At 43.1% G+C, this 23,179-nt stretch overlaps 1 protein-coding gene across 5 annotated transcripts; it reads left to right on the top strand.

The window, feature by feature from the left end:
- The first annotated feature begins 391 nt into the window (after positions 1 to 391).
- ckap5 (cytoskeleton associated protein 5) lies at positions 392 to 22,544 on the top strand. Of its 5 annotated transcripts, none has more exons than XM_028986980.1 (45): positions 392 to 546; positions 1,462 to 1,551; positions 1,802 to 1,995; positions 2,495 to 2,701; positions 2,800 to 2,971; positions 3,094 to 3,226; positions 6,102 to 6,202; positions 6,287 to 6,400; positions 6,600 to 6,704; positions 6,833 to 6,922; positions 7,023 to 7,187; positions 7,276 to 7,404; positions 7,497 to 7,673; positions 7,753 to 7,848; positions 8,006 to 8,116; positions 8,259 to 8,351; positions 9,074 to 9,259; positions 9,599 to 9,693; positions 9,798 to 9,855; positions 10,151 to 10,276; positions 10,959 to 11,095; positions 11,182 to 11,356; positions 11,529 to 11,642; positions 11,712 to 11,840; positions 12,602 to 12,796; positions 13,122 to 13,260; positions 13,434 to 13,525; positions 13,822 to 13,947; positions 14,177 to 14,326; positions 14,890 to 15,093; positions 15,350 to 15,485; positions 15,622 to 15,815; positions 15,908 to 16,077; positions 16,366 to 16,395; positions 17,709 to 17,879; positions 17,977 to 18,097; positions 18,812 to 18,991; positions 19,818 to 20,005; positions 20,106 to 20,181; positions 20,258 to 20,446; positions 20,710 to 20,847; positions 21,062 to 21,145; positions 21,243 to 21,405; positions 21,493 to 21,635; positions 21,754 to 22,544. In XM_028986980.1, exons 2-45 carry the CDS (start codon positions 1,495 to 1,497, stop codon positions 21,991 to 21,993), a joined length of 6,093 nt encoding a protein of 2,030 aa, XP_028842813.1. In that variant the 5' UTR covers positions 392 to 546; positions 1,462 to 1,494; the 3' UTR covers positions 21,994 to 22,544. The 5 variants fall into 5 exon arrangements, with proteins under 5 accessions (XP_028842813.1, XP_028842812.1, XP_028842811.1 ...); XM_028986979.1 differs by having other exon boundaries at positions 21,742 to 22,544; XM_028986978.1 differs by having other exon boundaries at positions 21,739 to 22,544.
- Positions 22,545 to 23,179: the final 635 nt, after the last annotated feature.

The raw sequence follows: 23,179 nt of genomic DNA, 5'->3' as shown, positions 1-23,179 counted from the left end.
TCCGCGCACAGCAGTTTACAGCGAAAGAACACACACCCAGGCCAGTACAGGCCCAGAACAAGAATGAAAATTCGCAATATTGTATAAATATTTAAATTATTTGAACATGCATTTGAACCCATATATAAACTTACAATTAAGAATTAAATGTGTGTATATATAGTTTGTTAATGACACGAATACCTTTTAACTCAAATTTCAGTGTTTAGTAACCCTGTCTTTGCTACCTGTGTGTGACTGACCCGTAATCATGAATATGTTAGATAAGATGAGCACAGCTCGCGACTGGTGTCACATTTCACCCTCTGTCCATATAAAAAATTCTCCTCGTGTTGGTGTGATTGTTGTGGTTGGAAGAGGCTCTCGTCCCGGCGGGCGGAGCGGCTTGTCAGCGGCGCCGCGTGACGTAGACGACACGTGGGCGGGGCCTCGCTCATCAGAGCCCCGCCCTCCGGCTCTCCGCCCTTGGAGGCGTTTCGTAGGCTGAGGAGACTGACGAGAAATGGGCGAATTTCGGCCGCGTCTGTAAATCGCGCTGAAACTCAGGTAACGTGAAGGGACCGCGCGTCTCCGGCGCCGCTCCGTGAGCTCGGGGGGTGGCCTATAACTGCGTAATGCGCCCGCCGCCGCCGCGGGTTCGGGCCCTGCTCGGTGGCGGCAGACAATGGTGCCGCCTTATTCGGGACGTTACCGGGCTGCGCTGCCATGGCTACCGCGCTCTCTGACTGGAAATGGCGGAATTGGCATGTTTCGCCAGTTTGCCTGCGCCCGGCTCGCTGGACATTTTTGCACCGCGCGGCGCGGTCCCCGTCCGGGCCTGGAAGGAGCTTCCGCAGCGCCGCCGAGCGACAACCGGCCGCGCAGGGCGGGATGCGGGGGACGTTTTGGTTTTTTTTTTTCTTTTCCGGTGGTCGATGGGCGAGAATAACAGCATCAGCATCTCACCGCGTAGAACGGCGTTCACCGAGGTCTGCAGGCTGTAAACAAGGCGTCGCACGTCCGCGTAGCGGGAAGTGGATAAGTGCCGTGTCGCGCTTCGTGCTTTCTGCGGATCGATATGACACCCGAGACGCTGGTCTATCTGCAGGAGGCATTACTTTCCCTCCCCGCCCTGCACAAACACATGCTTCAGCTCAGCCCTTCTAAGTAATCGTTCGTGTGTTCAGTTTTATGGTTTTATCTCCCTCTGGATTATATCTGGGTTTTTTTTCCACGCTTCTGACTGGACCTGGATCTTAACTTTGATATGGTTGTGATATGATAAGTGTTTTTTTTTTTTTATGTCGCACGTAATGGAGACAGGAAGGCAATGGTATTCGCTTACTGGCTTCGGCCCAGTTCGCCGATCGGCTCCACACTGTTGTTTACGTGGCTGGTGTCCCTGTCACCACAATGGAGACTTTCCAGAGTTTGAATCTGGGAATCGAGGAGTGACCCATTACGATTTTCTCCCCCTTCTAGTTGAAGAGATAAGGAGAGATCGCAGCAGCCGCCATGGGTGACGACAGTGAGTGGATGAAGTTGCCCGTTGACCAGAAGTGTGAACATAAGGTGACTAATAGCTATTAAGTTTACTAAGAGATTTGCCAAGATTTGGTCCTCCTCCACATTCTGGCCTGGCATCTGCAGTCGGACGCAGCACAGATAGTTTCTGCTATCTACAATGAAATGTTTTGTCCTACATTTACTTTTAATGATCCCGCGTTTGTAATGCTTCTCCAGACTCCAGACACATAATTGCCCGTTATTGTTCCTGAAGCCTTTTATTCTTTTCTCTCTTTCCTTCTGGGCTCGTCTGAAGGTATGGAAAGCCAGATTAAATGGGTACGAGGAGGCCCTGAAGCTCTTCCAGAGGATAGAAGACGAGAAGAGTTCTGAATGGGGCAAGTACTTGGGATTAATAAAGAGATTTGTGACGGACTCCAACGCAGTGGCCCAGCTGAAAGGACTGGAAGCAGCGCTCGCCTACGTCGAGAACGCCCACGTGGCTGGCAAGTAAGTGTCCTCCTGTTGGAGGAGTAACGCACGGAGCTTCACGTTCGGTGTGCTGCAGGCCCGCGAGAATCGCAACAGGAGTGAAATGTGATGCCTGAGGGCGGTTATTTCCGGAGCGAGTCACAGGTCCCCGTCTGTTGCGGGCAATACAAATGTGGACAGTGGGGTGTGTGCATTAGTGCATGTGTTTTGCTCCTTTGGGTGCCAGATGTTACAGTGTGAGGGTTAATCTTGTTTAACTCGTCTACATATAGCTGAAAACGTGTAACAGGTCTGTGCTCAATGACAATTGCTCGATTAGTTGGAGAATTTCAAAATTTCCCCCGTCTGTATGGAGAAGTTTCAGCATTTTCAGAAACGCGCTAGGCAGCCACGCCACTTTCCGTAACGCGACGTTCGTAACGTCCTGTAGGGGTTTCTCCGTGTGCAATCTCTCGTGGGAAAAACGGCATCTTTTGCCAAGCTTTTAGCCAGTTAAAGGCTTCGCTTCTAATTCCAGGACAACTGGAGAGGTGGTGTCTGGAGTGGTCAGTAAAGTGTTTAATCAGCCGAAAGCACGTGCCAAAGAGCTGGGCGTCGACATTTGCCTCATGTATGTGGAGATCGAGAAGGCCGAGGTGGTCCAGGAGGAGCTCATCAAAGGGCTGGATAACAAAAACCCCAAAATCATTGTCGCTTGCATCGAGACACTTCGAAAAGCGCTGAGGTGGGTCTTTATAACGTGGGCAGTGCGTTTTCTGCTTTTTCTTTTCTTTTTTAAGACAGTGAAAAATCCCTTTTTTATTTATTTATTTATTTTTGCAGTGAATTTGGATCTAAGATTATCACCCTAAAGCCAGTAGTCAAGCTGCTGCCAAAACTGTTTGAGTCTCGCGAGAAAGCAGTTCGAGACGAAGCCAAGCTGCTGGCAGTGGAGATCTATCGATGGATCCGCGATGCCCTTCGAGCCCCTTTGCAGAACATCAATTCCGTGCAGGTGAGCGACTCAGACACGGCAGTGGTTGCACGGGCGGCAGCCAGCTTCGATGGGGACTTCCCGTTGGTTTGGATGTCCACGTAGCGGGTGGAAGCCAATGTCTTTTGTGTCCTCGCCTGCAGCTGAAAGAACTGGAGGAGGAGTGGGTGAAGCTGCCTGCCACGGCCCCGAAACAGAGCCGATTCCTGCGCTCCCAGCAAGACCTGAAGGCCAAGTTTGAGCAGCAGCAGGCTGCCAGCGGAGATACCGTGGACGGTAGGCTGCAGTTTTACGCATCTTTCCCGCGTGTGGTACTGTGAAGATGTGACCTGACGCTGTGTCGCGTGCTGGTAATAGGGTTTTTACCTGGGGAAGATCCACAGACCATGAGCCAGTTAGGTGTCAATCAGCTCTGTATGGACCCCTGTGAAAAGTTCCTGTAGAAAAATAGTTTAATTATAAATATGACTTTTAGCCGGTAACATTTATTGTATATATTCTATACATTCTATTGTATAGAAGAATGGTAAAAAATATTTCCATCCAGACACTACTAAACGGTATAGAGGTGCAAAAGTAAGCTCAAATCCGTATCAATTGTACAAATTTATTCATCTGCCCAATATATGATTTATAGTTCATTTTTTCTGATAATCCAATAAAATTAATGTTACTGCTGAAATACAGTAAGTAAAATGCATGGCATGCATATATATATTAAGTGTGTGTGTGTGTGTGTGTGTGTGTGTGTATAGGAAGTTGCTAGTTTAAATCCTCAAGGAGTTCCCAAACTTTTTTTATGTGACTACACTTGCGCACAGTTTTTGAAGGAATTCTGCTGGTAGGTTGTTCCAAACATCTTCAAGTTCGATCCACAGATCTCCTGTGTCGTCTCAATTCCAGGACTTCTTGTCCTTTATGCTGACGAATGACATAATTATGTGAGTTTGGGGATTGTTGTCCTGCTGAAGAATAAATATGGGGCCACGCCTACATGATGTTCTTGTATGATGGATGTCTCAGCATTGGGGACCGCATTAATCCTGACCAAATCTCCAACTCTATTAGTAGCAATGTGGCCCCAAACTCACAAGGAACCTCCACCATGCTTCACTGTTGCATGCAGACACTCATTATTGGTCCACTCTCCAGGCCTTATGTGAACAAAGTGTCTTCTGCCAGAGCCGAATATTTACGAATGTTTTCAAAATTGCTGTGGGCACATGCACCCCATTCTTATGTTCTATGTTTTATGAAATGTCTTCCACAACTTCACCTTGGTAGCAGAGTTTGGCCTCTCCCCTCCCACTATATATTTATATTTTGTATTTTAAGGCCGTATAAAAAACAGTTAACTTCTTAACAGCTAAATCAGTTAACCTTTGTGCTGAGTTCCTGCATTAAACGGAAGTTCCTGTGTGAGTGAGATTCAATTGTCGCTCTTCCTAAAAAGCACTCTCACCCAGATGTGGTTGGCTGTTGTGGAGGATGACTGGATGAGGGAAGTCATACAGATGTAATTCTTTGCATCTTTGTTATGATGATGTTTTTTACTTCAGAGAGGAATTCTGTGCCAGATCTTTGATTACGACCGACATAATTGGTGGTAGTAGCCTAGTGGGTAACACACTCACCTATCAGTAGACCCAGGTTAAAATCCCACTTACTACCATTGTGTCCCTGTGCAAGACACTTAACTCTGAGTGTCTCCAGGGGGGGACTGTCCCTGTAACTACTGATTGTAAGGCGCTCTGGATAAGGGCGTCTGATAAATGCTGTAAATGTAAATTGTAATGGTGTGTGCGTGAGCACGAGCCCCAGACAGGAATGAGCTTATTGAAGTTTTAAGTGACAGGCTTGTTTTTCAAAAAGGAAATGAAAAAGAAATAGCACCGTGAAAATGTTACACGTGGGCTGAATGAATAAATACTTTTTTATTTGTAGTTTCTAGGCTTCATGTCAGATTGTTATTTAATTCAATGTTTTAATATCCTATTTTAAATAATTTTGAGAAACCCGGTTAAGCTGCCCTGTGTACTGGTGCATGCATACCTTGATTTTGCAAGCTGCCCCAGCCCAAAGCTGGTTCATTGCAGTGCGACCCCCCCCCCCCCCCCCCCATCCGAAATACCACCTTGCATAGATAGATAGATAGATAGATAGCTCTCCTTTTATTCGGCAGTCTGTCATGAGTCAATTTAAATGCAGTGATTTATTTTTGTGTGAGAGTCGGTGATCATTTACATTTGCGGGCACGGTCGGCCATGTGCGTGCACTATTCATTTGCAGCCTGGATGCGGAGGGGGGGGGTGTCTCCTCTCTGCTATGACTGCTGCGCGAGGCTACTGAGAGACTGGCCGCCTGTGAGTGCTTTTGGACGGGAGAGGGGCTCACGGCATCCCTGGTACCCAGGGATACAATATTAATTTCCCAATCAGTGTCCATAACTGCCAAATGCGCAACGGGTTGCAGCTTCCAAAGCCCAATCGGGGTGAGGATCCACACAGGACTGGGCACCAGTCAGCTGCATGGCACACACATCATTAAATCAGTATGAGCACATCACTCACATACAGCCCAAAACCACCTAGGTTCCATGTACTCACGTTACGCAAAAGTTGTTGACATGCAAACTTGACATGCAGGCTTACAGTTCTGTGCAAAATTCTTTGGCATTCTATTTGGCAAGTTAATGTTTCCTTAAAGTCTCAATCAGTCTTGATCCTGTGATTGTCTAGTCAAGGGGTCGGCAACCTTTAACACTCAAAGAGCCATTTGAACACCACAGCACTCACACAGAAGTGTACCCGCAAATCTAGTCAATGTAAAATGAAGATAACAGTGAAGATAATTGTTCTTTCCTTGATTCCTTGAAAGATCACAATAATCAAATTTCAGACTACACGTAATACTCTTACAATTAATACTAATATAATACTCTTAAACTATTATTTATTTTCCAAAGCCACTGGGAGCCACAGTGTAAGGTGAAAGAGCCGTGGTTTGCTGACCCCGGGCCCAGTCAGTTCTTTATCATATGATGCGTATCACAATAAAGCACACAATATGACTACAATATTTAGCATAATAATGACATGTCTTGTTGATAGGTTGAGCACAGCTTTATTTGTGTGATTTGACCTTCTTTTAGGAGATGATAATGAGGAAATTGCTCCACAAGTCGACCCATATGAGCTCCTGGAAGCTGTGGACATCATTTCAAAATTGCCTAAAGACTTCTATGAGAAAATTGTAAGTCCAAGTAGCATATTGTAGGAAGTGCTACCCTTTTCTCTTTTGGAAATGTTGGTTTTGACCCAATTTGTTTCTATACAGGAAGCCAAGAAATGGCAAGAGAGGAAGGAAGCTCTTGAGACCGTGGAAACATTGACCAAAAACCCCAAACTGGAGGGTGGAGACTATGGGGACCTGGTCCGAGCTCTTAAAAAGGTGAATGCACAAATATCCCACATGCAAAGTGATACACACAGGACTGCAGAATAGGCAGCAAGTCAGTCAGAAAACAACTGGGTTCATCCTAAGGAAGTGGAAAGTTTTTCCCCCCCCCAAACATCTTAATTCTATCCTGCTTTAAAATGTCTGCATTTCCTGTTTTTTTTTTTTTTGTTTTTTTTTTCCCCCCACACAGGTCATTGGCAAAGATGCCAACGTGATGCTGGTGACCCTGGCTGCCAAATGCATCGCTGGATTAGCAACTGGCCTCCGAAAGAAGTTTGGGACTTATGCAGTCCATGTATGCTTCATATTTATTCATATTTAGTTCAAATATTAGTTCAAATATTATTCATATTTAGTTCATATGCCCTATTTCAGGTTTTATAGTCCAAATCTTTTTTTTTTTTCTCAATGGATTGATTGAAGGTGGTGCCAAACATTTTGGAGAAGTTTAAAGAGAAGAAGCCTCAAGTGGTCCAGGCCCTGCAAGAGGCTATTGATGCAGTTTTCTTAACTGTGAGGGTGTTTTTTTTTTTTTTTTTGTTCTTTTTCTAAGAAAATATGTTGATCTCTGTTGCAATCTACTTGTTATTTTTCATATTCCCCCTGTGTACAGACAACCCTTCAGAATCTCAGTGACGATATTTTGGCTGTGATGGACAACAAGAATCCCTCCATCAAGCAGCAGGCTTCTCTTTTCCTGGCTCGAAGCTTCCAACACTGTACACCATCCATGTTGCCAAAAAGTGTACTGAAGCCTTTCTGTGCAGCATTTCTTAAGGTACTCAAAAGTCCAGTTCATAATGCTCCTTTTTATGTAGAATCTTCTCATTCTGTCGAGGTGCTGAAGTATAACACAATTTTTCCAGCAAGTGAACGACTCTGCACCAGAGGTGCGAGATGCTGCGTTTGAAGCTCTGGGCACTGCCATGAAAGTGGTTGGAGAGAAAGCTGTGAACCCCTTCCTGGCTGACCTGGATAAACTCAAACTTGACAAGGTGGAACACTGAGATTAAATGTCCATGTTCAGTTTATGAAGAATTATAACTACTATTAAACTCAAATTTGTTTTCCTTATCTTGAACGACAGATAAAAGAGTGTGCTGATAAAGTGGAGCTAATAGGAGGGAAGAGAGGAGGAGGAGGAGGAGGTGGAGGAGGAGCCGGAGCCGCTGTGGAGAAGGAGAAACCAGCATCTAAGACTACACCCATGGTGGAAGCTGCCTCAAGACCTTCTGGGCCACCAAAAAAGGCCGCACCCTCCAAGGTGAGTGAGCATTTTTAACCACGTTATATCCCCTCCTGTCCATTAACCTTGGATTAAAAAAACTGTTTAATTCCTTCAGTCGGCAGGCCCTCCGAAAAAAGTGAAAAAAGATGCACCCAGCGCCAAACCAAAGAAGGGCCTGGACACTAAAGAGATTGTAGAGACGGAGCTCTCTGTGAGTAAAGGCCAAACACACTCATCCCTGTTGATATGGATTTCATGGTTTACTGTCGTATAACAACTGTGTGTGTGTGTGTGTGTGTGTGTGTGTGTGTGTGTGTGTGTGTGTGTGTGTGTGTGTGTGTGCGTGCGTGCGCGCGCGCATGATACAGATCGAGGCATGTGAGGAGAAAGCTGCAGCAGCACTGCCTGCCTCCTGTATGCAGCTGCTGGACAGCGCTAACTGGAAAGAGAGGTTGGCCAGCATGGAGGAGTTTCAGAGGGTGAATATAAATATATATTCCTCTGTCTAAGGGTCCGTGTAGAGTGTTGGACTATCTTTGATGTTCCAGTAGAAATATTTGTGTGAATCCACCACCCAGCAGTGGAGGTGGGCTGAATTAACAGCAGTAAGTGTGTTTACAGGCTGTGGAGAGTATGGACCGTGGTGAGATGCCATGCCAGGCATTGGTCCGAATGCTGGCCAAGAAGCCAGGCTGGAAGGAGACCAACTTCCAGGTAGGATCCTTCAGTTTATACCTAATCCTGTTTCTGCTCTTTAGTACTGCACAGAAAGCCTTGGAAATGAAGAAAAATGATGCACACTCCACTGGAAATGTGTTTTCATATCATATCTAGACAAACAGCTAAAATCTGACAAAAAAGATGGAAGAACACAGGGTTATTAGGTAATAAGCAGGAATGCACAGATTTTGCAGGTTATGGATAGTTTGTGATGAGTTCTGGGGGTTTATCAGTAGGGGTGGGCAATCTGATTTATTTAAAATCATTATGTAACTAGAAGACGTTTACTATCTACTTTTCAATTAAATCATATATCATGATCTATTATATTCGCCTACTAATATTTAAAGCCTTCACAGATTTTAATAACAATACTCACAGAAGAGTTTCCCATTAACAGCAGGCAATAGGGATGTTTACACAGGGATGGCAATGAAATGTCTGGTAACTGTGCTTTTTCAAGTACGGAATGAACCAAAACTCTTGTCATTTAGGAAAAAAATAAAATTATTTTATGAACGAGTTTGGAGTGTCATTTAGATTTTCTAAAATCAAGACCGGGTCAAAGATATGCCTACACCTATTTATCTTGACATGGACAGACACTATGGTTTTCTTTGGGAAGTGACCTCGGTCACATGTCAGTGTCCTGGAAAATAGTCTGTAGATGAGCGTCGTGGCCTCATTGTCTGACTGCAGTGGCTGCTGCTTTGCAGGTGATGCAAATGAAGCTGCACATTGTGGGACTCATTGCACAGAAGGGCTCCTTCTCTAAAACCTCAGCTCTGGTAGTGCTGGATGGTCTTGTGGACAAGATTGGGGATGTGAAGTGTGGGGGTAATGCCAAGGAGGCGCTGACCGCTATTGGGGAGGCCTGCTCCCTGCCGTGGACTGCCGAGCAAGTGAGTTAGACTTCGAAGTGGTAGGATCATTTATGCGAGGATATGTCCTCACCAAGAGATTTAGTGTAGAGGGAGATTTGGAGAGGGCCAAGTATTGAACCTCAAGGGACACCAGTATAGAGCTTGCACATTTCTGTATGCAGTTGTGCTGATGCATGAAACAGTAATTAATGTTTTAATGATCATTAAATTGTCCAGTTTCCAATTTCACAGAGTTATCAACATTAGACTAAAATGTAGAAGTGATTTTTATTTAATCTTAAACTTTTTTCATTGACCGTTGTTATTTAATGAATGACATCTCTGCATTTTATTTAATCATGTAAAATGTTCTCTCAGGTGGTCTCAATGGCTTTTTCCCAGAAGAACCCTAAAAACCAGGCAGAAACGCTCAACTGGTTGGCCAATGCCTTGAAAGAATTTGGTTTTGCAGGGTATGTGCTTGTGTGCTGTAAATAAAAGAACTAAAGATATTGTTCTGAAAGATCTTGTTAGTGTATTTTTTTTGTATAAAACTCATTGTTTTAAAACCCAACAGCATAAACGTCAAGGCCTTCATTAGCAATGTCAGAACCGCCCTGGGCGCAACCAACCCGGTGAGTAAAAGTGATCATAGAAGTGAGCATATGTCTTTTGTATTTTGAACTTATATGCAGTGTGAACTCTAATTCACATAAGTGATAGTGGAACTCTTCACATTGTGGCCTTTAAACAGAAAAAACAGACATTAACTTCTCCATACATGCTATGAACCAGGAAGCTGTTAATGGGAAGAAATTGTCGTCTTAATGTTGAGTCTCCCCTTTGGGACAAGTAGTTTTGAGAAATATATTGACACTGTGTGGATGGCTGAAGGTTTCTTTTTCTCCTTCTCTTGGTGGGGCTGGCCAGGCGGTGAGGACTGCTGCAATCACTCTGCTGGGGGTCCTGCATCTGTATATGGGGGCTCCTCTGCGGATGTTCTTTGAGGATGAAAAGCCAGCTCTGCTGGCCCAGATCGATGCAGAGTTTGAGAAGGTATTTTGCTATTTGGCAGTATGTGTGTGTCTTCTTCTTTACTAGCTTTAAATGTGTAAAGATCACAGCACATAAATAATCATGAGAAAAGTCACAGTTCTGGTATGTTTGTGTGGTCAGTCAGTGAAGTTTTCAGAACTTAGTATGTACCCCACTAGTGTAGAAATCTATTATCTTTATGTGTTTAATTGTTGTGATGAGAACTGTCAAATAATCAGAAATGAGACATGTTTACACTTCAGATGGCTGAAAATCATATTAGTGTGATGGTTATGTAGGAACAGATATTTATAAAAGCTCCTGCTCTAAAAGAGGTCATGTAGAGGATAAGCGTTTGGGTAAGTGGATAAAATCTTGGGTACGGTGCTTGAGAATGGACTGCTGTACACTATAATTATGAAACTCAAGTTTAGAAGTGTTATTAAATGTAATTATTTTAAAATCAGTTGCCCAGTGAAAATGATGCTGATATTACTCCTGCATATGGAGCGAACTACAGACAGAATCTTCTTTATGAGTAAATAATAAACGGAACGAATATTGAGATTATATAGGAACATAGTGTGAAAGGGGTCATGGGAAACATGCAGTGCAGAATGGGAGAGGGGAGCAGGAGCTTCACTCTGCTAATCGCTCACGTGCCCTGGCTGTTACAATCACCCTTTGTGTGTGTTTGTCACAGATGCAGGGCCAGTCTCCTCCTGCTCCGACCAGGGGCGTCAAGAAGGGAGCAGAAGAGGACGGGGAGGAGCCTGAGGAGCAGGAGGAAGAGGGAGGTGCTGGAGGCATCATGGACCTTCTGCCCAGATCCGACATCAGGTCTGAGCCTCTGGACACAACAGCATTCACCAGGCACTGCTAACAGCCTCAAAAATATTTAAACCTTTAAACTTTTTAAACTATAGTGACAAGATCACATCTGAAATGGTGTCTAAAATTGGTGACAAAAACTGGAAGATCCGGAAGGAGGGTCTGGAAGAGGTGACTGCAGTCATCTCCGAGGCCAAGTTCATCCAGCCAAACATTGGAGAGCTACCGCTGGCTCTGAAAGGCCGACTCAACGACTCCAACAAATTACTGGTGAGCAACGAAGATCGGCTGCATGTGCACCATGTCTGGATTCCCGCCACGCTCCTGTTCATATTCTTCTAGATATTAATTTGCTTAATATGATTGAGAAAAACGATGAATATAAAGGCAGCGTAAACAACAATAACACGTTGTGACCATCTGCACTGTGGTCTGTCCACAGGTCCAGCAGACACTGACTATTTTGCAGCAAATAGCCACAGCCATGGGTCCAGCTCTGAAACAGCATGTCAAGAATCTGGGGATCCCCATCATCACGGTCCTGGGGGACAGCAAGGTGATGTCTCTCAGCCTGCTGAACGCCCAGAAGCAGGCAGGGTTAATCTGATCGTCTCTTCTCTACTAGGCCAACGTAAGAGCTGCTGCCATGACCGCACTGAATGCCTGGGTAGAGCAGACAGGCATGAAAGAGTGGCTTGAAGGAGAGGATCTGTCTGAGGAGCTGAAGAAAGAGAACCCCTTCCTTAGACAGGAGGTACTCGAGCCTTACCCCCCAAATGTGCAAAATGAATCATACAATGGCGGGATGAGCATATATGTTGTAATATTATTCAAACACTATGCATCTCATGCTTGTGCTGACCACAGACCAGGACTTACTGTTCCAGACACACCACTATTCAGATTGGTCTTTAGTTGAGTTGTTCAGGTTTGAGGCATGACACAAATGGCATTTTGCCTCTCAGATGCATATTCAGAGAGGATCCAGTAGGTGGTACTAGAGCATCCCAGTTCATAGCTGTATAACCACAGAAAGGAACAGTGAAAATGATTAGTTGTCACATGTGACTCACCACAGCACACAGTAAAATGTAGTCTTTGCACTTGTGGGACAGTGTGTGGCTGTGTGGGGATGGTACTTTGTTCAGTGGCACCTTGCCCGTTCAAGATTTGAACCTGCAACTTTTCAGTCCGCTTCCTTACCTGCTGGGCCACCACTACCCCAGTACTTTGATTCTAGTAGAGCTGATGAAGGCGAATGTTGCACTCCTCATATCTAAATGTTAACACTCTATTCCTGACACATTGTGCCCCATGCTGATTCTGGGTCCTCAATAGTGGAATAGATAAATAAATGAAAGTGAGCATAAAATGTGTAAATTATGAGCAAGCAATCTCTGTAGCATCATCCTGAAATACTTTCTGAGCATAATCAAACATACAGACTGCTTCCAGATGGAAGCCCAAACCCATAATCCTGAAGTTCTGGTATCTTATTACTTCTCTTACCCCCAGTTGCTTGGTTGGCTGGCAGAAAAGCTGCCCACCCTACGCACTGTGCCTGCAGACCTGATGCTGTGCTTACCCCACGTCTACTCCTGTCTGGAAGACCGCAGCGGTGATGTGCGCAAAAAGGCTCAGGACGCCCTGCCCACCTTCATGATGCATCTGGGCTATGACAAGATGAACAAGGCTACCAGCAAGCTTAAGGTGTGCATAGCATCCATCATACACACAGGCCCCTTACTCAGACCTGTACTCAATATGAACACATATATTTCTCTGCTAATTAAGAATAAGAATACAGTTTTGCTGTTAGCATGCATTGTAGCTTTACTTCCCTACATCTTCATTATCCTATATTGAAAATAATAGTTAATGATAAATAAAAGCTTGTAATTTGGCAAGCTCACTGATAATGGCTGCATTTGATCTTGAGATCTGGCTTATAGTAACCTAGTGCATAAGACAAAATGAAAAATGTGGATCTTCTATAATCAAACTATCTGTCTGATTGCTTCCTCCTTCCCTTCAGCCGGCTTCAAAGGATCAGGTTGTTGCCATGCTTGAGAAGGCCCGTGCAATGATGCCAGCCAAACCGGCGGCTCCTGCCAAAGCCAGTCCACCAAAGGCCTCCTCCAGTGCCAGCGTCCCTGCTTCCAAACCGGCCTCAGGTAAGACAGTGAGTCCCACCATACTGCCATCTAAATGCCACTGTGAACTTGTACACGGTTGTTGCATACAGCGCCACTTCATATTATGTAGGTTGGATCCTGTGATTTGTGGCATTCTGTTGTCACCAAAATACACATCTGATGAATCTGATTTATCTTTATGTGCTTTACAGCTCTCTCTAAACCTCAGGCTCCAAGTGAGGATTTCACTGAACCCAAACCAGAAACAAAGAAGGTCAAACCTGGAGGGCCAGCCGCTAAAAAGGTTTTTTATTTGGTTTGATCATTCTGGGCCTGCATTCATTTCCTCTCTCTGATTTGCATATGTTAAATGTGCATTCCATCTGATTTCAACACAAAGGCCAGTAGTTAGAACTGTAATTCTTTTTTAGTCAAATGAAGTGTTATTATTTCAATAATTAGCAGAAAAAAATAGAATTTAACACAATTGTGCCTTTTTGGTTTTGATGTCCAATACATCCTGACCTCATTTGGGCTTGTGTTCATACATTTTCGTGTGTTTGTCTTCCTGAACATTTATGATCTATTTTGCATCATCAGAGCGTGGTTGGGAAGAAGGCTCCGGTCAAAGCCAGCATGAAGGAAGATGATGACCGATCTGGTCCTATTTTTATTCTGGTGCCCAATGGCAAAGAACTACGGATAAAGGAGGAGAAGTCACTGAAGGTGAACTAAACCCTCAACTGCAGTTGCAGCTGCCCACTACTCCCAAAATCTGAAACACTGTGGGGAACAAACAGATCACCAAGAACTTCATGAACAATAACACTTTTACATTTACATTATCGTAATCCTGAAATTGGCATGGTTGTTATTATATTCCTGGCCTTAAATAGTTGTAACACCATCACATAAAGCAGCCATAACATTGAACTGTTTGACACTGTGTCTGCAGATCCTAAAGTGGAATTTCATCACTCCTCGGGATGAGTATGTGGAGCAGCTCAAAACCCAGATGTCCACCTGCTTGGCCAAATGGCTCCAGGACGAGCTTTTCCACTTTGATTTTCAGCGCCACGTCAAAGCTATTGGTGCAATGATTGAGGTGAGCAGTTTCTGGGAAGGGTCATGGTTCATGAGTATTGAGTATTTTGGCAGGAACACTAATTCAAGTGTCATTATTTCATTACTGACAAGAAAAACTAGCAGAGCACTTTACGTCATCAATGCCATTTTTGGCTTAAATATTTTTATATTTATAGCACAATCAGACATGACAAAAGTGACAACTCTTATAAACGGGCCAGACGCCCCTCAAAAAAGGGCAGTTATAAAGGCAAGATAATTTATTCATCTAAATGGTGTGATTATATTGGGGGGTTATATTGGCTGGATCTATTTTTGCAGGGGTCATGACCCCACAACACCCCCCAAACCCCCCTGCAAATGATACCAATAAAGAATATAAGAATAAAGTGAAATATAGCATTTCAAGACCTGCACATCCAACTTACTCCAGAAAACTAACATTAACATTGAGCTGCTATTAAGCACTATTTAAAATCCTCTAAAATTAAGATTGTAGCATCATTGTTCTTTATGAAACACTCTTAGTATTCATTCCCTCTTCTTTTTTTTTTTTCCTGCTTTCTGGCCTTTTCTATGAAGCACATGGAGGATGAGCGGGAGGCAGTAGTTGGGTGCTTGGACCTGGTGTTGAAATGGTTCACACTGCGCTTCTTTGATACTAATACGAGTGTCCTGATGAAGGCCATGGAGTTCCTTAAGCTTCTCTTTTCCATGCTGAGTCGTGAGGACTACCATTTGAATGAATATGAGGCATCGTCCTTTATCCCTTACCTCATCCTCAAAGTAAGTCTTTCAGCCGTGAACAACAAGTGTAGTGCAAGTCTTGTAAAATAGGCTTTTTTACTAAGGCTTTCATTAATGGTTTTGGACCAGTTGGACTTTTATAGTTCAGTATCAGAGTTGAATTATAGCACTCTGAGGTTTCATGGCTCTCTTAGGTAGTGCTTCCAAAAATTGTATTAAAATGGAATTTGAGATTTACATGTTCCTTTTTTGTTTTGTCAAACCTGTTTTCCTCTTTCCTCTTTTTTTCAATTAGGTAGGGGAGTCGAAGGATGTTGTACGTAAAGATGTACGTGCCATTCTGTCCATGCTGTGCAAGGTTTACCCTGCAAACAAGCTCTTCCCCTTCCTCATGGAAGGGACCAAATCCAAGAATTCAAAGCAGCGATCTGGTCCGTAAGCTCGCACACACACACACATATATATATATATATATTGCACCACTTTTTTTGTTTGTTTGTTTCTTGGGATGGAAAGATGATAATTGTTCTTTTTTTATAATTGTATTGTTTAACTTGATCATTTCAGAATGCCTTGAGGAGCTTGGATGTCTGATTGAGAACTATGGAATGAATGTATGCCAGCCAACTCCAGCCAAGGCCCTCAAAGACATTGCTGTTCACATTGGTGACCGGGACACAACAGTTCGTAACGCTGCGCTCAATACAGTTGTGGTGGCGTACAATGTCTGTGGAGATCAAGTCTTCAAGCTCATTGGTAATGTAAGTGTCGCTGAGCATAGTTATCAATTTTCAGGATTTAATGTGCTCTGTTTTTTTTTCATATTCACTTGAAAATCCTTTCTTGTGTAAAGCTTTCAGAGAAAGATATGAGCATGCTGGAGGAGAGGATCAAGCGTTCAGCAAAGAAGGCTCCACCCGCACCTGCCAAACAGGTGGAGAGGGCACAGAGAGAAGTCCCTGCCCACCCCAATGCTACTTTTGCACGCAAGACAGCGCAAGAGGAGATGCCCAATAAACTCAAGTAATTTCAGCAGAATAGATTTTAAGGAGTAAACCCAGCATGGTAGAGATTTTTCTTTTGACAAAACCGGAGTACATGTGGAGGCGTACTAATGCCTTAATTAACACTGTGAAGCTATGTAACACTGGGTCAGCTAACCGTTGTCTCTTCATGGTTTCCTCCTTATTCCTCTGCCTTCCGTATCTCTTCCTTCTCTTGGTCTGCTGTGTTGCGCTGCATGAAGTGTGTCTTAATCCTGGGCCTGTCTCTCTCTCTCCCTATAATTCCCTCTTTCGTGCTGGTTTCCAGGGACAGAATTATGTATCGCACATATAGGATGTAAGTACATAAAACTTGCATTTGTTCATTTCCCTGCTGGTAGCTGCTGGTAATCATGCCAAAGCATGCTTTAAACTGTTCATGATAGTTGTTCAACCAACTTGCTGGCAGCTGGTTTTAGCTGGATGTCACCTGCAAAAGTGTATACTGAAGTATTCAAGGCTGCTGAAGCTTTCAGTTAAGTGGCTAACATACACTGAGGCTGTTACCTTCAAATTGAGTGTTAAAGCCACGTCAGAGGCATTTCATTGTGATGTTATCTGATACCAGCATAGAGAAAAGTAGCTGTTGAGAACAGACGAGTGAAAAAAATCTGCAGTTTTGTGAAATTGAAACACATAGGAGTAGAAATTGCACCACTGCCAGCAAGGGTGCTTGCTTAGACTGTAGTAACTTCACTATAGTCAATGTGCAGTACATTTTTTGTAAATATATTATTATGTCTTGCCTTGGGACAACACTGAAGATATGACACTTTGATACAATGTAATCAGTGTACAGCTTGTATAACAGTGTAAACTGAAACTTACACAGTTATTAATGTCCACACTGCGTGCGACTAAAGTGAGTGAACCCCTAAGTGAAAATGTCCAGATTGTGCCCAAAGTGTCAATGTTTTGTGCGGTCAGCCTTAACTTCCCTGGGCATGGAGTTGTGCTCCTCCACCTTCCATTTGAGGATGACAGCCATGCAGACCAATTTGATGCAGTGTGTGACGTATGTTCTGAGCACCGACATGCTGACCGCCCTGCCCTTCAATATCTGCAGCGATGCTGACAGTAGCTGTAGCACAGTTTCAGGGTATTTGCAATCGTATTATAGCCTAGACCACTGGTTCCAAGACGAGTCAGGACCCCACAAACTCAATTCCTTCCCGCATACACTCTTTAAAAGAATAAAATGATTAACCACAAACTTTTATTTGCAAAAAATAAAAAAGCAGTTGTGGGTTTTTGTTCTTATTCTAGTGTCTACACAGCCTACAGGATTATATATTTGGTAACCTCAGCGCAGATGAAATTGCAATCCCTAGCAACCCCAGGTTGGGAACCACTGGTCTAGACCCTCTTAACGCACCGGCTCCTCATTCACAGCTAAGAGCTTGTAACACCAATTAGCCACATGACATTGGGGAGGGAAATGACTAATTTGGAATTTTTTTTCATGTAGAAGTGTTCACTTTTACAACAATCTTAGGGCTGAACTCACTTTTTGAGTAACTTTATATAACGCTTGTCATCGTTTACTTTCTCCCAAATAAAAGAAATATTAACATGAGACCAAAAACTGAAACAATTTTCTCTCTCTGGCAGCCAAGCACGGTCACAGAACATCCACGACCATTCAGCCCCCTCCATCCCTAAAGAGTTTCAGTTGGACCTAGACGTGATCGAGAATGACCACACACATGTAAGCGAGCTGCCTGACCTGGTGCAGCACAAGCTGGATGAGCTGCTGGAGCCGGTTACAATCCCAGAGCCCAAGTGAGTCAAGTTACACTCTCAACAAACGCGATATAGATTGGTAATCTTTGCATGTACACAATTTCATTTTTTTTTCCCCCTTCATCTGTGTCCTCAGGATCCGTTCAGTCTCACCACATTTTGATGACCTGCACAACAGCACAGCCTCCACGATCAATTTTGTCATTTCTCAGGTGGCCAGTGGAGATATCAACACCAGCATTCAGGCTCTGGCTCAGGTGAAGGGCAGTGCTCAGCTCATGAGAAATGGGAATGTATAGTGTGGGAATCAGTGGTTACAGTGCTTACATCCCCCCCTGAGCAACTCCGGGTTAAGCGTCTTGCCTGACTACTAGCACACCTTCTCTGTGCAGCGCTTCAGGACATTACAAGACAATGCACACTTAAATGCATTAAGAATATTTTTGTTTTATGGGCAAATTAATGAGCAAAAGCATTTAATATAATGTGATGAAATTAATGTGAGTACAAAGTAAAGGTGTCCTAATCATCACATCCTGCTCCTCTAAAATGTCCTGGCTCAACCGCAGTAATTATCAGACAGTCTGTCTCCAGCTCCCACCAATTTTGAATTAATGCTTCATGGTTTCCTGACAAAGAGTGTTTTGAGAGCATTTTTATTAATTTGACATTTTATACTGTTATATTGTTGTGTATAGGTTGCAAATAATGTTGAATTCAATTATACTTCATTTTCCACCTTGTCATTACATTATACTGTGACAGGATGTATTTTTTGGCACGACCTGCTAGAAAAGTCAGATTGTATGTGCTGATTTGTGCTTATAAACTTATGTGTTGCTTCACTATACAAGCTTTTGAATTTAAAACTATGTCTGAATTTTCTCATTAATTATTATTAGTTGTTGTTTTGCAGTTTCACGTCCTGCATGGCAGAAACCTCTTTATTCTTTTTGTCTGTATGTACTTAGATTGATGAGGTGCTGCGACAGGAGGACAAGGCAGAGGCCATGTCAGGCCACATTGACCAGTTCCTCATAGCTACATTCATGCAGCTGCGCCTCATCTACAACACACATATGGCTGATGATCGCCTGGACAAGAAGGATATCTTTAAATTGTATAGCTGCATCATTGGCAACATGCTGTCGGTACGTATTGGTCCTGTACTGTTTTGAGGAAGGGAATTTATCAGCAATTGAACTGCTTAAATCGATTGAAAGTGAATGAGTGTGTGTGTGTGTGTGTGTGTGTGTGTGTGTGTGTGTGTGTGTGTGTCAAAAGGGTTCAGTTTGGCTGAATAATAAAAAGTAGCTGACATGATTAAATTGAGTTAACAGCTGTTGCTCCAGGCATAACTTCAGTAGTACAGTGCAGGGAGTGTGAGCATATGGTCGTGGACAGGTTTCCAGCTGGTGTGAAGAGATGCTCCAACCTTACCCTACTGAACCTACTGAAAAGGAAAATGTTCACAAATTAAGTTGAATGTGTAATGCATTCGCTTGCATATCTTTCCGGTGAATAAAACATTACTATACTACTGATGCTAAACTAATATTTCTACATTAGCTTAAGTCACTCAGACTTGCATAACCAGACTAGACATGCTCATGCATCACTGCTGTGGAAGGAAATTCCCTGCTGCTCTGATTAATACATTCTACTTCTTCAGAGCAGAATGCAGTCTTTACTGATAGTAGATGGATTACTGTCCCCATCGCAGTTACAAATGAACAGCAGTGGAGATACTAATCATTCTGGCCCTAGTAGTCATTACGGCCATAGTAGCCGATCAAAAGGTTTGGGGAAAATACTCCAGAGACTGCCGATTGGCCTCTGTAGCGTACACTGCATTCTGCAGGAATGAGTAATGCAGTTTCATAACATTTGGGTCTTCGAGAGATCTTTCTGAACAGTGTGGGGGTTTTTTTTAGATCCATTTAGTGCTCTTATCTCAAATTTGTTTGGTTCTACCAGCTGTTTTCCATGGAGAGTCTGGCACGTGAGGCGTCCATGGGAGTACTGAAAGACCTCATGCATGGCCTTATCACCCTCATGCTGGACTCACGGGTGGAGGACATAGAGGATGGCCAACAGCTCATTCGCTCGGTCAACCTGCTGGTGGTGCGCGTGCTGGAGAAATCAGACCAGACTAACATCCTCAGGTCAGCTCTGATGTCCTTTATAGGGAGAGTCTTTACTTTTTCACTAAATCTTAGTGAAAATCTTGTTTTTGATGTTTCGCATTTGTTGTCTCTCGTCCAGTGCTCTCCTAGTGCTGCTACAGGACAGCCTCATCACTACCGCATGGTCTCCAATGTTCTCAGAACTGGTCATGAAGGTATGGACTCATTCTTTGAGGTCATTAAACTGTGATTTGAAGCCCTGTGGGTTCTGAATGCCCTCCTCCATCACAGTGCCTATGGAGAATGATTCGGTTCCTGCCTGAGACCATCAAGAGTATCAACCTGGACCGCATCTTATTAGATGTGCACAACTTCATGAAGGTTTTCCCCAAGGAGAAGCTGAAACAGCTTAAAAGTGACGTTCCCCATCGGACACTTAAAACCCTTTTGCACACACTCTGCAAACTCACTGGGGCCAAGGTATGACCTGTACACCTTCACATGTTTGGTGATGATGTCAGCATTTTCTTTTAAAAAGTAGACCTGCTTTTCTTTTTTACTTTCACGGCTTGCACTGGCAATTGCCAGATTTAAGTTTTTCATCTTTATCACAAGTTTATGCAACCAACGCCAATGTGGTCACATTACACTGATATAATTCAATGTCATAATCATATCTACATGTGATGAGTCTCTAAATATGAATAAAAATGAATTTAAAGACAGCCCATTCATTCACACAGATCCTGGATCACCTGTCCATGATTGAGAACCGAAATGAGTCCGAGCTAGAAGCCCACCTGAGGCGGGTGGTGAAACATTCCGGAAATCTCTCTGGCCTCAAGTCTGATAGGGGTTCAGAGAAAGCTTCTCTTCGCATGGTATGTCTACGTCAGATGTTCAGATGCGGTTTTTCTCCTTGTACAGGTTGACAGATTACAAATACTGATCCTTATTATATCCAAATTCTTAATATAAACATTTTCAGAATTGTCACTGATTAAAGAAGGAGATTTCTAAATTTTATTTTAAAATTGAATTCATAATTAATTAATTGTATAAAAATTATTTATCTGAAATGTTCCTTCCATGCAGGATGAGAAGATGTCCAAAACTAAAGTCAGTGACATCCTCTCTGAGATTTTCAAAAAGATTGGTTCTAAAGAGAACACTAAAGAGGTGATTCGTAATAAACATTTTTGATCTCTCGTATTTGCTCTGTTTGAGATCAAACTCAATCTCATTTCATCTGTGATTGCGTATGTCTCACTCTCAGGGCCTGACAGAGTTGTATGAGTACAAGCAGAAATATTCCGATGCCGACCTGGATCCCTTCCTCAAGAATACATCCCAGTTCTTCCAGAGCTACGTGGAGCGGGGCTTGCGTATGATCGAGTCAGAACGTGAAGGTAAAGGCCGCATCCAGCCCTCCAGCACAGGTACAGTCACTGTAATCACTTTAATGTGCTCTTATATTTGATAGTAAATCGTTTCAATATAAACAATCAATGGTTTGTTTTATTTAGGCACCACCCAGCACGGGTCAGACACCATTACACACTTGCCAAGCTCTGTTCCCATCAGCACCAGTGGGGAGGACATGAAACCGGCAATGTATTATGAGAGGTTGAAAATACTGAGGCAAAGACATGCTCTGGAGAACTCAAAGGTTAGTAAATTTACCACACTTCACTGCTCTTGTTTAGGCTGGTTATTAATAAGCAGTCCAGTTAATTGAACAATATGTGACACAATATTGTTTCTGGTTATAGCAGCAGCAGACGCAGCAGCAGCAGACGCAGCAGCAGACGCAGCAGGAGGAGCGTCCCCCTCTCTCGTCCCTGTTGTCCAAACCCTCGGTGGCCTCCTCTACAGACATGTTGCACAGCAAGTTATCTCAGCTGAAGGAGTCGCGCGAGTCGCACTTCCAGCAGGAGCACAGCCACAGTCCCACGCGCACCTCGCCCGCCGCCAACCTCGACGACCTGAAGAAGAGACTAGAGCGCATTAAGAGCAACCGCCAGTGAAGAGCTGGCTGCTCGCATCAATACGAAGAAGGTTGAAGAGTTAGGTCATTTGCCTAGTAGAGCAGTGGTTTTAAATAGGCCCATCTAGCCATTAGTTTGGTTTCCTAACTCTCTGTGCTAGCTCCGCTAGCTTTCCCACATTACCGCACACTGAAAACAGATTAACACATGACCATATGCTCCTACACTGTGTATAATTATTTAAAATAAAAAAACATACCTTCTTGTGTAAAATATTTAAGTGAATTCCTTTCTTGTTCAGTATTGTGCACAATATGTTTGTACATATATTCATGGTTGTTTAACACTGATGCTTGAGTGTCATTTTAGAATTTCAGTGTACAGTTTCCTTGTCCAAAATGCTTTAGTATGTAAAGATGTCCTTATTTTCTGGAAGTCTTAGAGACTTCAGTTTATTTCTGCTTCCCATAAGGATTGTTTTTTTCCCTTCCTGTGTCACTGTAAAATCTGAAGGAATTTTGATTACATTGAGTAGCATGGCATGAAGTACTTAATTTTTTTTTGTGGAAATAAAATTTTGCATTACTAAAGGCTGTTCATTAATTAAATCCTGATTTTAACAATCCCCTCAGTACAGTACAAGCTTTTGTTGTCCATTCATTTGGATGGCATTAAATTGAACTATTTAACTCCATTGTTATGGCAATAAAGATTTGGTTTGTGAACTAAATAAATACGTCTTGAGGTTTATATACCCTATCGCAGTGCAAATTAGCAGACAGCAAATGAAACCAACAAAATAAAGATATTAACAACAGCAACTTATTTTTGTATAGCCCAAAATCATACGCAGTAGGTTTCAATGGGTTTATCAACCACTTTTTGCAAATGATCATTCACTTTTTTTCTGAGATATAAAGCTTTCAAAGAACACAATGATACTTTTGCTGTACTTTTTATATTTACAGATTTTCAGCAAGGATCAGCGGCAGATAGGTGAACTGTAATGTAAAAAGTACACTGAGCATGGGACAACTCTGGATTCTCTCATTTTATCTAAAATGTGCTAAATATATGCTGCAGGCAGATTATTTATTGTCTTTTTTTTAAAATCCATCAGGTTAACCTTTAGTATAGCATATTTACCATAAATTAATACCCACTCTAACATACATAATAATACTGATGTTGGTGGATTAAGGGGTCTTTAAAGACTTCTTCTTCA

Source organism: Denticeps clupeoides, chromosome 7 (assembly GCF_900700375.1).
Source record: "Denticeps clupeoides chromosome 7, fDenClu1.1, whole genome shotgun sequence".
NCBI lineage: Eukaryota > Metazoa > Chordata > Actinopteri > Clupeiformes > Denticipitidae > Denticeps > Denticeps clupeoides.
Note: the sequence above shows the minus strand (reverse complement) of the source record. Positions and strands in the feature narration are given on the sequence as shown.